This window comes from Dicentrarchus labrax, unplaced genomic scaffold (genome assembly GCF_905237075.1).
Source record: "Dicentrarchus labrax unplaced genomic scaffold, dlabrax2021, whole genome shotgun sequence".
In the NCBI taxonomy this organism is placed as follows: Eukaryota; Metazoa; Chordata; class Actinopteri; family Moronidae; genus Dicentrarchus; species Dicentrarchus labrax.
In genome coordinates, this window is record NW_026136719.1 from 34,269,734 (window position 1) to 34,284,135 (window position 14,402).

General features: G+C 39.8%; 1 protein-coding gene across 2 annotated transcripts in view; it reads left to right on the forward strand.

Annotated features, from left to right (window-relative positions):
• dok4 (docking protein 4) overlaps positions 1–14,402 on the forward strand; it is a 74,009-nt gene that overhangs the window by 26,598 nt on the left and 33,009 nt on the right. For both annotated transcript variants that reach the window (XM_051380045.1, XM_051380046.1), the window contains exon 2: positions 7,555–8,004. In XM_051380045.1, coding sequence (XP_051236005.1) covers positions 7,939–8,004 — 66 coding nt within the window. In that variant the 5' untranslated portion in view covers positions 7,555–7,938. The remainder of the gene's footprint in view (positions 1–7,554; positions 8,005–14,402) is intronic.

Genomic DNA, 14,402 nt, shown 5'->3' on the forward strand with positions numbered 1-14,402 from the left:
TCGGAGTAAGCAGGGCACTCCTCAAGACTTTTTATGACTCTGTGGTGGCTTCAGCCATCTTCTTTGCTGTGGTCTGCTGGAGAGGGGGCAGTACGGACAGGGACAGGAAGAGACTCAATAAACTGGTCAGGAGAGCGAGCTCTGTCCTGGACTGTCCTCTGGACTCCATAGAGGAAGTGGGTGAGAAGAGGATGTTAGTGAAGCTGACATCCATCATGGACAACACCTCTCACCCCCTACATGACCCTGTGGGGTCCCTGAGTAGCTCCTTCAGCAGCAGACAGAGTGCATCTTTGAGTCTGGCCATGAAGTCCTTGTTTATTCAGTGCACATATTATAGTTGCCAATGAAGCACTTGTACCAGCCTTTATCAGGTCATCCTGTAGGTGTATTCAGTCACACAGGGGTTTCTCTTAGTTGTTCTGACTAAGTTGCTAAGGGCCCTTGATGAAATGTTGGGCTTTCTCCCATGGCCAGGCAGGTTTGCAGCTCTTCCATAAGTTTTAAACTTCCTTATAATGCTCCCAATGGTGTCCATTACATTTTTTGGAAATATTCTTATACCCAAGGCCCTTCAGGTGTGATAAAATAATCTCCTCTCTCAGCTTTTGTGGAAGCTCCTTTGTGTGGAATCTTTCCCATGATTGCAGCACACCTTGAATACCTTCATGGGTGGGGTTTATATATGCATCACAGCTGAAGCCAATGAAGGATCATTATAGAATTCCCAAAGGCTAAATTATGTTTTAACTCCACTTTAGGCCATAAAAACTGCAAAATTATTTAGGGGTTGAATAAGTATGACATGGCTTCTTAACAAAATATACTCTTACACACAAATACTACATCATGCATTTTCTGTGTTGATTTTATGTATCACTCAACTCATAAAGAAGTTGTCCGAAGCAGAATCTTGCTCTTTGAAAAAACTTGAATTGATAAATCCTTAAAATCTTTGGGGTGTTGAATATTTCTGATTGCAACTGTATATAGTAGTATTAACAAAATTATACAAAGAAAACCCTGCTGTTTATTCTGGCATCATATTGACAAAGATGTTGGTGACATTCTTATATAAACACAACAAGCATGACTGAGGTCAGCAAAAAGTATCCTGATACAAGAAAATGCCTGGGTACTCCAGTTAGTTGTCAAATTCTGTCAAATTTAACACAATAATTTAGATTAATTTAAAGTATCTGTCTGTTTATACAAGGGTCCACAGATGCCAATATTAACATAATATAATTTAATCAAACTGAAATCTTACTTTCTATTTGTGTTAGCATGGTGTGTCAGAAAATGTACAATCTCCCTTTTCATGTTTGAAAGTGCAGGATTACTGCCAAAATGAAGTAAAAATGAAAACAAGATTCAAGTTTTTGTCACATGATCATATAAAATGTGCAGTTAAACAGGATGGCATAGTCTTGTGGCCTGAGGTAAGTGTAATAAATGATAATAACTGAAAATGAAAGTATTAGGAAAAATATATAAAAAATAAAACCCTGATATAAAAATATATAAATATATGTAATTTAAATTTTGAAATGCTGTGTCAAGCCGGTCTCACTCTCAAGTCATCAAATACTGCTGCTTGGTAACTGGCCTTCAAAAAGTGACACTGTAGGTATCCCATTAGTGTAATTTCTGGATGCACCCGCCAGTTTCTTTCAAGTATCATTGGTAAGTTACGTCATAAGTGACATTTTATTTGCTTAAGTTATGTCAGGTATGTAACATAACTAACAGCCTTTTCCTAATCTTAACCAAGTAGTGTTTGTGTCTAAACCTAACCAAACTGTCATAATTTCACAGCATTAACCATGCAGGCTTTATTTTGAAAGTCTATCTAGATATTGCATATTTGTTATTGCTAACTTAACCAGAGGTTGCAGATATACTGGTCACAGTTGTAAAGTGAATTATACAATAAAAATGTTGTACACACATACACGGTGCAGAGGATTTACAGAGGACAATGTGCTAGACAAGGCAGAGTATATTATATACTGTATACTCTGTTTTATTGTCTTTGTCCAGTTCAATTTGATGGTGTCATTTGCTGTGCACCTGTCTGTCTGTCTCTCGCTCTCTCTCTCTTTGCCTCTCTCTCTCTCTCTCTCTCTCACCCCAACTGGTCGAGACAGACGACCACCCACCTAGAGCCGGAGGATCTGTCCTAGGTTTCTGCCTTTTAACAGGCAGTTTTTCCTTGCCCTTGTCGCCAAGGTCTTGCTCATGGTGGTACTGTTGGGTCTCTGTAATTAATGTTATAAAGAGTTCGGTCTAGACCTGCTCTATTTGAAAAGTGTCCTGAGATAACTTCTGTTATCAATTGGCGCTATACAAATAAAATTGAATTGAATTGAACAAGATTCCCTGGAAAGTAATATTAATATTAGGTGGATTATCCTGGTGAAATAAAGAAAACAAATTATATATTGATTTTTTTTTTTATATTGACAGCCCTAGACTTCTGTATATCTGATGTTAATGTTGTCAAATACTGTACTGTATACCCAGTAACATATGTAAGCATATGGAGATGGAAAGAAATTACTTTTTGGGTAGAAGGGCACTAAATGCATTACATTTTCTCCTTCTAGTCGTGTGGTGCTTATCCAAATTTAGTCATTAAGGCTCTTTTATGCCAATACGGAACCTCGTTAGTTTTATTTCAGTGCCCTTAAAAGCATATCATTAAACCTGAGTTTTGATAGTGTAGTCGGTGGATCGTTTAGTTCTGTATGGGACACAACCTGAAACAGGAAGACTTAAGAACAGAAGACTCTGGTTTCATAAGCTCATAATCAATAGAGACAAAATGGTACAAAATCAAGCATCTGTGCCTCATGTCTAATGCTCCACCATTACTTCAGAGCAGTAGGTCAGTTCTGTGTATGTGGACAGCACACTCTTCCTGTTTTGCGCTGTAAGGGGATTTGCACCAAGGCTTTTCCACCATTGTATCACAGTAGTCATTAGCATCTGAAAAGCCTGAGAGATTCATCATTTTAATATCAAAATCATGATTTGAATAAGTGCAGTTTCCAAATCACAAAAAACATGATTGAAATTCAATGATCGTCTCCACAAGCTGTTAGAGGTGAACGTTTTGGTTGGTGACTGTGACTGTTTAATGGCTGATAGGAAAATTGTTGCCAGAGAGTTAACTAGCTGTAGCTAATAAACATTGAATCTGTGAGATGGCCAAGCCATAAAATTAAATTCTTGAGCTTCACATGCTTGTATCAGTACTTTTTTAAAACCTCTGAGCCTCTGCAGGAAGTAGATCTGGCTCTGGCCATACTTGTAGAGGACCTCTTTGTTTCCAGGCCACTCCAGCTAGGTATTCATAAGGGAACCGAGAAAGTCCACAATTAGCTCCTTCGATTCAACTGCTGTGCTTCATTCTGCACCTCAGCTAGAGCTGTCTCCACCAACTCCTGAAATAAATGCACTTTAGCTACTAAATGCCCCACTATGTTCAGCAGCTAGTCTCTAACTGTGTCTGTCTGCTGTTTGCTGCTGAGCAGGTAGTGTACAGTGGGTTTTTCCTGAGCTTTTGATTGGAGCTGTGAACCTGAACCGAAACAGTTGGGGGGATAGGTAAGAAAATATCGAAAAAATATTGAATCGCAATATTTAGTTTTGTGATATTGTATCGATTCTAAACGATACTGTATACATTTTTTCATAGGTCTGTGATGTTGGATATTACAGGGACAATGATTCCTGTTCTGGTTGCACAATATATCACATTAAATTAAATTGTAATCCCTGTATTGCAATAGGTGTTGTATTGCCAGATTCTTGCCAAAACACAGCCCTATTGCGGGCTGTAAAACCAAACAGAGCTGAAGAGAACAAAAGAGTTGGGTGATAATTCTCTGTGGTTTTGTCACTATGAGCGATTCCTTTCACAAAACACATGTCATTTGATCCATTGTCAAGGATCCTCTCCAGACATCTGTTACTCACACATAAGTTATCTGCACACACAATAATGTGTGTCTGATTTCTTCCGCAAAAAAGTATAATTTCTGCGTTAAAATCCTTCTATCTAAAAATACAAATGTTGTTCATTTCTTAAGTTTTCCTGCTGGACACAAGATGTCTCCTACTTCATTGTGAAGTCCATTCTCAGTGGATGTGCACTGGCGGCTTCAAGTTTCTACATCACACTGTACAAGTTGCATATTGGACCAGGACTGACTTCCAGACTATTTGTGATTTGTCCCAAATCCTGCTGGTAGGCCCCGCCTCTTAAAAAATCAGATTTTCAATGAGCACAGAAAAACTTTCCACTTTCTAGTGTCAAACTCTCACAGTGTAGGAACAAGAAAAAAAACAAATTTTTGAGTGGAGGGGGACTTTAATATACAAATATTGATTAAAACAGCTTTAAATCACAGTTGCAAAATTGTTCAGAAAAATCACAGTGTGATATTTGCTAAAATCCTTTATTCCTTGTACCTGGTGCTACTCAAGGGAAAAAAAAGAGTAAGGCCTGCCAGAGGCTTCCCGTCTTCCCAGCATTCTGTTTAATTATTTAGGGCAAACATACTAATGTCCACAAATGACTTTATTCATGGTGTAATTCATGAATACACCACCTTGAACTTGCATTCTGAGTACGATATTTATTTAAGGTGGTTCAGTTTAATGTCGGTGATATTAGCCCTGTGGTATTCCTCTTCCATTAGGACAGTGCCAACAAAGATTATTGTATTTACACATTCATTTGTACACGTGTATGTTCTGGTCATTGACTGTGCTCTTCCATTTAGTCTGCTTCTGCGTGTTTGTTTAATGTTTAATACTCATTTGTGCCTGAGCCACTGAGCTAAACCAACACCACCAGAATCATAAGCCTGTGTTCCTGAAAAAAAACCAACTGATATTCAAGCAGTGACGTGACTTATACGAGCACTTGCATGCAAACGCACTCTCTCTCTCTCTCTCTCTCTCTCTCTCTCTCTCTCTCTCTCTCACACACACACACTCACACACACACACTAGGTTGCACATGTGCATTTGCATGCAAGTGCTCGTATAAGTCACATCACTTCTTGTATATCAGTTTTTTTTACCACAACTGAGTCAATGAAGACGGCAGGTGTCCTCACTCTCTGGAGGGGAATTGTGTGTTTTGTGTGTGTCTCTGCTGTATTTCACACATGGCTTACTCTAGTACTAGGTCAAGCACATGTCACCTCCTCATCCCCATGTCTCTCTTCATCCTCAGACTGAAGCGTTGCATCTTTCTTATACTGACAACTGTGACACCAGCTTTGTCCTGTATGGGAGTTGGGCTAAATGTGACAGCTATCTTTCTTGGCTCTTGGCCCTTAGGTCTTGGCTCTCAGCTCTGATTAGTTGTTTTAATTTGGATTCTTGGAAATGTAATAAGGAACTTACTAGGAGGAGTCAGACGAACCAGATTGTTTCACAGATTATCTGTCTCAGTATAAATTTAAAATCCTCCTCCTCACCTACAAAGCTCTTCATGGTCAGGGCCCTTCATATCTTAAAGCTCAGTGGGTAGAGCTGGCGACCCATGTATCGAGGCTGAGTCCTTGCTGCAGCGGCCCAGTGTTCGAATCCGACTTGCGGCCCTTTGCCGTGTGTCATTCCCTCTCTCTGCCCCCCCTTTCCTGTCTGTCAAAGGCAATAAAAGCCCCCCAAAAATACTTAAAACTTGCCGTCGCCAAGTGCTTGCTCATGGTGGGAACTGGTGGAGTTCGCTCTATTTGGAAAGTGTCCTGAAATAACTTTTGTTATTAATTGGCACTATACAAATGAAACTCTCTACTCTAAACTCAACACAAGTACTTAGAAGCAGGATTTTCACAACTAGTTCAGAAGCCAATGGTGGTCCAACTTGCACAGGTGTAATGTGGAAACTTGTATTCGGAATTTAAACTTTCGAAATGAACACTATTGTTTTCCATGTTTGTGTGTGTTTAAGCCAGATTTAAAAGACATATCCATTAATGGTTAAATGGTAAATGGACCTGTACTTGTATAGCACCTTTCTAGTCTTCCGACCACTCAAAGCACTTTTACACTACGTGCCACATTCACCCTTTCACACACATTCACACAGTGATGGCAAAGTCCATCGAACAGAAAGCAATTTGGGGTTCAGTATCTTGCTCAAGGATACTTCGACATGTGGCACCAGGAGCCGGGGATCGAACCCACAACCTGCCTCTGAGCCACAGCCGCCCTTAAGGCATGATTTTGCAAATGCATTTTCAGACAAGAAACTACTGAGCACAACACTGAATAACTTCAATATTGGTAGTACAAATGCATTCCTTTACAGTTACATATCCAGTATTACACCACTTAGAGTTCACAAAGACAGCAAGGCCTCCTCCTCTCTTCTTATTACCTCTCTTCTTTCCCTGTCCACACATGCTAGAGCAGGTAGGCTGTCCTGTATTTTGCCATTCAGCCATGTCTCCATGAAGCAAGGCAAACTGCTCTCCTTGTAGCACACTGGCTCCTCACCAGGGTAGTTCATCCACTTTGTTGATGAACTATATATATGATATGACTATACATATATATATATATATATATATATACATATATGTTTATTTGATATTTTAACCATCTTCATCTTTTTAACATAGATTAACTTAGGAATAACATATAAATACAGGGAAGGAGACATTTGACTGAGGTTCTTTTGAAATGAAGCTAGAGTTAAGTAATTTATAGCTTGACGTCTGCTTCAATAAATGTTTTCTGTTAATCATATTTTACCGCCTGGCTGCCGCACAGGCGCTTCAGCTGTCAATTCCCTGACGCCCTGACGGAGTTTTTGAAGCATCTTTGGCTGTTGTGTCTCTATGTGATCAGCCCCTGAGAGTACAGTGGGTTTACCCACGCTGAAAGAGGATAGAAGGCAGCATAAAGCTGTGGGGAGCTGCAGAGTTTCTGAGAGACACCTTACATTACACATATAGCCATTTGATTGTTGACATAAAAAAACATGAGTTCAGGTTTAACAAATGAGGACAACTAAGAATACTGGATTCATGTTTGCATAAAGGTGTTATTACTGTAACCTTGCGTCTATAGCTGCAGTGCAACCAAACAAATGCTGAAAGCAAAGGATGAAGAGATCAGAGTGTTTGAAATGGAAATTACCTAGATGTAAGCAGGGAACAAACAGCGTGGCATGATGGGTAAGCAGGCTCTGATTTGAGAACAGATTAAACCTCATACCTTTTTATTTCCTGGATGCAGTATCTCCTAATAGATACTGCCACACACACACACACACACACACACAGGCATACAACTCAAATTCAAACACATGTAATCAGAGAAAGAAAGACAAATATAAATAGACATTCAGTATACTGTACATTACAGTATAATGCCATCCTGCATATTTGCCCTCAATAACGGTGCGTGCAACCAGCATGAATAATGGACGATAACGTTGTGTTCCTCACTATTCAATGAATAATATATACATATCCATTTCTGCCTCTCTCTTTCTCTCCAACTCTTTGTCTGTCCATTTCTTAGAGATCCCAAGGAGGGAGATGACCCATCTGGTTAAATGAATGAAAGGACAGAGTAAAGGAACAACAAAAGAAGAGCAAGAGGCAAAGAAGGAGAGGAACATCCAGCAGAGGAGAACAAAGGGAAACAGGAGGAGGAGAGTGGGAAATGTGGGGAGCTCCATGAAGACTGAGAGAGAATAGGTATAAACAGTAAGCATTATAGGGAGGAAAAAAAGTCTTGAAAGAGACGGACAGGGCCGAAAGTGAAAGAGGGGAAGCCACAGAGGGCGAAGAAGCTCGGAGCTTTGGAAAAGTAGGAAGGTAAAGCGAAGGACTGGTTGAGGGAGGGAAGAAACATCTGGATGGTCTCCACAGGGACAGCCAGCAGGTTACCGTCCCTTCGAAGATGGCCTCCAACTTCAATGACATCGTCAAGCAGGGCTACGTACGCATGCGGAGCCGCAAGCTGGGGGTGAGTGTGTATGTGTGTGTGCATGTCTCTGCGTTGATGTTTTATCACATCCGTCACAGAAGACAATTCTTGGCTTTACACTGTAAAACTGAGATTGTTTTTTAAGTTTCCACCAACTGGGTGAGTTAACTAGTGTACTGTTGATATATCCATATGTGCATAATTTTATACATATATTGAGGAACCGCTTGAAAACATTGTTGGTACATCTCAAGGTGTTATTCCTAATAAACAATTGCCAACACAGTGTCATACATTTGCACATTTAATGAGCTATTTGTGAATATCTACTTCTACAGTGTGTGACCAAGGTGTTTGATATGTCAAATAGTGTGTAATTATTTATAGATGGGTGAAAGGACTTTTCATTTTGACAACTGTAACTTAGAGCATGACCCATCAGTCGGCCAATATTATCCAAATAACAAAAAAGACTCACTTTGTATTGATCCATGCAGGTTGGTTTTGGTTTTATCTGTATAGGTTTTGACAAATAAAACCAATAATATGTTTTTTGTAATTTGGGTGAATCTACCCTTTGAGGAAAGATGATTATATATGCTGAATACAGCATATCAGCACACTAGAATTGGGACAGTAGATTTACATTAGAAGCAGGCAGATTTGAGTGCTAGTCACATTCAGATGTTGAAGGCTGTGGAATTCAACTTTGCATGACTCATATTATGGAGACAAACCATCAGTTTGAGCCAGGTTCTGTTCACCAGCTCACATCTATTGCTGCTCACAAGTGAATGCTGCTGAAGCTGAAATTCCCATTTCAGCATGAAGTCAGGGCTTAGGATATTAGAAGAAGTTTTAGCTCAGTGAATGGCTTATGCATAGGAAAACTGTGGCCTGTGGGAAATAATGCTTGCTTTGTAGTGCTTGAAAGAGAGAATATATGTGTGTGTTTTTATGTTTGCTTTTACTTGCAGGTCCAAACCTTATCACTGGTCTTAACTATTCATCTAGCACCATCATCGGGTCAATTTTAGAATTTGTCCAGTACTTTGTAAATAAATACCTGAAAAACTAACATTCAAATATCAGGGTAAAAACTACTTGACTTCTTTGTGTCATTGGTTAAAAAATGGAAATCGGAAAATTACTTATTGTGAATTCATGAATTTTCTGTTATTTGTGAGAGTTCCTGACTGATACTTGAAGAGCTGAGACAGCAGGAGAAATGTCACCTCCAACTCTGCTTTGAGGCAACACAGCCAACCACTGCCAGGATCCTTGTTCTTCAAGTGATAGAGTCCTTGGTTGTGCTGAATCCCTGTGCTTTGTGTTAAAGAAGCAGCGCTTTGATATAACAAGGTCGCATAGCAGAGTCGATGCTAATTATTTCCCAGCTGAGGTCTTGTGAGGGCAGAGTTCTACTTTCTGAATTCTATACTCTGTCTCCTTGTACTGTGTGTCCTCTCCAGCCCTGGCTTTCGATCAGCTGTAAAAGCTGTGATGCTGCAATTAATTTTTTCTGTCTTCTATCATGAAGTTGTGGGTTGCAGGTCTAAGGATCTGTCATCCAAGGAAATACAAATGAAGGGAAAATGTGAGCAAGAACATAAAGAATTTTTTTTTTATTCAAGTTTAATTTTCTGCTCATATTTTGCACTCCATGTCCTACTTGAACAATGCACAGTGTATATACTTTAATTTATAGTTTTTATATCTTCTATTATATTTCGTATTTTGTAATATTTTTATTTATATATTTAATTTTATTCTTTGTTCTCTGTTTTGCACTACTTTGCCCTATTGCTGCTGTGTCAACCTGAATTTCTCCTAAGGGGGATAAATAAAGGAATATCTTATTATATCTTATCTTATGGTTTGCCTGTGGATTTGCCTGACCAGCATCATTCTTATTTTAGAATAATTCACAAAAAATGTTACCATTTCTCTCTTTCTGTGTGACTGTCTCTCTCTCTTTGGGAATCTTTTAGTGTTATGTTTTGAACGCCAACTGCTCTAGATTGTCCCTGACCCCTCTTTCTCATACTGCCCCAGTCATTTCATTGCTCTGTGTCTTCTTTTTCCTTTTCTGCCTCATTATCTGTATCCTTCCCCTGCATTCTTTCTATGTCATCTATCTTTCTCTCGTTTTTGCCCTTTTTCATTTGCTGTCTTAATCTATCTTCTCCCTGTGACAGTTTGGTTAGCAGATGTTGTGATGTGTAGTGTGAATCATTGATAGTTTGGCTTCAGTGGAACATTGCTGGTGTGCTTTGGATATGAAAGCTCTTTACTGGTTTTACAGTCGCAAAGTATTGAATAATAGTCATTAAAAAAGATGGTAACTCCTGATGTTTCTTTGTGTATTCAGTAGTCAGTAACAGAGATTTTTAGTTTATTGAACCAAACTGGTTATGATGTTCTGGTTTTTTCTTGTGTAATGTGGGTAATGTAATTTGGTATACATCATAATTATTTGCAGTCAAGTGGGTGAAAACAGCTAATATTAGTCTCTTAGCTGCAATTCTGAGTATCAGGAATTTTGGATAACTATGGTATCTCACACTTACAAAAAAAACCTTTGAAGGCCACCATTACTATCCATCCATCTGTCCATTGTCCACTCATACGCCCCTCTTCTTAGTTACCTCCTAAAGCTCCTCTTGGGCCATCCCAAGGCATTTGTAGGACTCCAGTGTCTGCCTTGGGGTCTCCTCTCATTTGAACGTGGCTTTAATTTTGGAGCTGATCCCCTTTTAACACAAAGCAGCAACTGTTCTACACCAGACTTTTGGATGTCCAAGCTCTTTACCCTGTCCCTATATAGGTGAGCCCAGACACATTTAGAAGGAGACTCATTTTCTCTGCTTGTATCAGCGATATCATTCTTTCGTCACTGCCCAAAGCTCATGACCGTAGGTGAGAGTTGGAATGTAGATGGACTGGTAAACTGAGAAGCTCAACGGCCCTCATGCTCAGCTCCTGTGGTTTTATTTAGTCTTGCAATACCAGCCAATTACAGATCTCAGCGCCTGCCAATCATCTGCAAAGTAGTTGCTTGAATGGTGGTGGGAATAGCCGCCAGCAAACATATGTTGCTTAAAGGACATGCCATACTAGAAACAATGCTCTCTTTCTCTCCTTTCCCCTCCGTAGCAAATCACTTTGTAATTTGGGGAGAGCTTTTTGAAACATCAAAAATGGATGTGCAACGTTATATGGTACAAAAGTGTTTACAAGCGCGTGACTTCTGCACATCACCGCTATGTCACCACCCTAAAGACTTTGGATTGGTTCTGCAATGCAGTTTTTTTTTTTATTCTCTAATTGTTTCCACCAAGGCTGGGAGGGTCTAATGAGCGAAAAACAGCTGCCTGCTAGCACTGGAAATTGATGAGAGAGGTAAGAGTGAATGAATGAGAACAGTTACCAAACATCAAAACAATAAGCTGAAAGATGCTGAAATGCTCTCTAGAACTGAGGGGAACTGCAGCATTAGTGCAGCTCTAAGTTGGAAAAAAGTCAGGTTTTTGCTAGCTTTTGTTTTTGAATTTGTGATAAACTCAAGTTTAGGATAGCAGTGACAAAGTCTTAATATGCCTCAGAGTTGTCCTAGTGAAACTTTTGGATACCCTGGAGGGGGGGCAATTTCAGTCAGTGAGTTAACAAAGTGAAAACCCAGGAGAGAGACAGGGGTAGGAGGAGGGCATGATTACAAAGAGAGGTAAAAAAGAGGGTTATCTGAGTTAGTCCCTGCATTCTTAGGGCAGAGAGGACTTGCACAGCTGAGGTCCTCCTTAAGGCTGGGTAGATAGACCGCCAGAGTCATGCTTAATTTATCTCAACAGGAATAACAAAGCCAAAGGAAAAAGCCCCAGACATGCAAAGTCCCAGCGCACACTGACTACTAACCTTGGGTGCACTAATGTCCCCGTACAACCCTAATGTTCCCACGCAACAGTCTGGTTTTTGTTTGCTGCTTTAGTATTACCACAGTCCTCTAAGTATAATGAACTATTGAGATTGATATTGATCAGCCTTTGGGCATGGAACATGGTTTCAAACCCCCACACCCTCCTTAACAATCTCTCGCTGATTAAGCATGCAGTCAATGTATTGGGATGGTTAAAAGGCACCAAGCCTAAAAGCACATGTGAGATGATGTCCTCTGCCCATATGCTCAGATGTGCCTATTGGGTATGAGGAAACAAATGCTTATGTAGTTTTTTCTCCCACATTCTGCAAGTAAAATACATTTTCCATCCTTCAGATGCACCCACACACTGACACAATGGATGCATTCCAAGCTTTGAGATTAGTAAGCTAAACACTCCTTAGACTATTTGAATATGGAGAGAGCTGTACTTAATGCACAACACCAGCATTCAAGTAGCTCATGGACATCCTTTACAGTAAAAGCACATTGTTGAGAGACCCTGAATAATGCATCCATTCACCAAGCAAACAAAAATGGTAAACTATATTTTATGCTCCCAATGCTTATTAGAATATATTTTAGATGCTCCTAGGCAGATATGTGTTACTATTAATCAAAACTATTAAATTATATATATATAAATTATTCACATAGATTAATAGATGAGGAAACCCCTACCTTGGGACCCTGGGGTCCTGGAAGAGTCTAAAAGTTGGAATTAAAGTAAACTTAGGGATGACACATGCGTAGGTGAGTGTTGAGCTAACATGCTAACATACAGGATATATCAATTCAATCATGCCAAGAAAGCATGCTGGAGAGTATTTCCATTAAAATAATTTAAGCTGTCTGCAAATGAACAGAATAAGTGGATAGGATTTAAGGGCTGCAGAGGCAGCTTTGGTCGCTTTAGGAGGAGAAACTAACCTGACTGCGCCAGCTTGTGTAGATTAGCATAAAGTGGGTATGTCTGCAAAAGGGAGACTAGTGGGTCCCCTTAGAACCCATTTTCATATATCTTGAGGTCAGAGGTCAAGGGACTTCTTTGAAAATGACTGGCATATTTTTTGGAGAATTATTTAGCCCCCTTCCCTACAAGCTAGCATCACATGGTTGGGATAGATGCCATAGGTTTTGTAGTTTAATATGATACCACTAACTTCACTCCTGCCAAAACTGAACCCGCTACAGCCTCTCAAAGACAGTGTCGGCCATGGACATGTTCATCAGCTGAAGAGGTTACTATAAAAAAACAAAACAAAAAAGTCTCTTTGTATCCCCTACTCTGGCGCCAGTGGGTTGGACACAAGCGCATAGCTTGAAGCCTGGCAAGATGAATCTCATGAATTCAACTCCAGCTTCCTAAAGTTAAGGAGATACAGTACATACAGCTTTCTTGCTGATTGTCTCCACAGTTTGGATGGACCATGCTGAAGCTCAAACTGAGTTAGCACTAGTTTGTTACAGTGATAGAGAAGGTCTTCAGGGTGTTAGTCTCTCTGGTCCAGATCTAATTATCACATAACAAACATGTGATAATAAATAAGTGCTCTCAATTTCCCTTAAATTATATTCTGTATCCCTATATCCATATTGTCATCAACTGTGTGATCTTCTATGGTGCAAAGCAAGTAAAGAATATGAAGGCCACTTGTTAAAGGAAATATCACTTCATGGGGAATTTTACTAATTTTCTTTCACATGGGAAGTCAGAAAGACTTGCATAACATGAAGAAAACTGAATGCCTTTTACTGACCAATGGTCTCCCCATTGTTGAAATGATAAAAATGGAGAATGAGGGATTATATGGCAGCGGCTCATCTATCCTGAAGTTGAGATAAGCGCATATAAACCAAAATTCTGCTTGTCTGTATTCAGACTCCAGACTTACCTGAGGACTTTTTATAGAGGACTGTAATTTAGAAGCACACACAATGAGCTGAAAGATGCTAAAACACCTCAGAAAGCTGAGAGGAACTACCGAGTTGGGTTATCATTTTCATTGGGCTACATTACACATAGATATTTGATAAATTTTTAATATGAAAGTGTTAGCGTAGCTTTAATATTAGACTCAGTATTCATTATCAAATCCAAACATTTAGCTTATATACACTGCTATATCTATAAATAAAAAGATCCATGAGTTTCTATCAGTTTCTCACACTCACCCTGCCATCCAGTTTTTAGTTCAAAGAACCTGTAAATGTGCTTTATATGCCTTGAAGGTGTCATTATATAAGCAGCCTTCTGAGACTAATATGTTACCCTGCTCTATAGAGCCTGAGCTCCCTGATCTGGCATTCAGGTTCACCTCTCCTCCCAGCAGCGCTTTGGCTGCAGGCGCTTTGACCTCCCTGCTCCTCCACAATATCCTCCTCCGCTCCCGCTGAGCACGCTGCTACTGCTTCTCCTCATCTGATGCTCCTTTTGTCTGTTTTTAGAGCCAGTGCCTTGGTTATCAAGAGCCACTCAGCCTGAACAGATGTGGCTTTACTT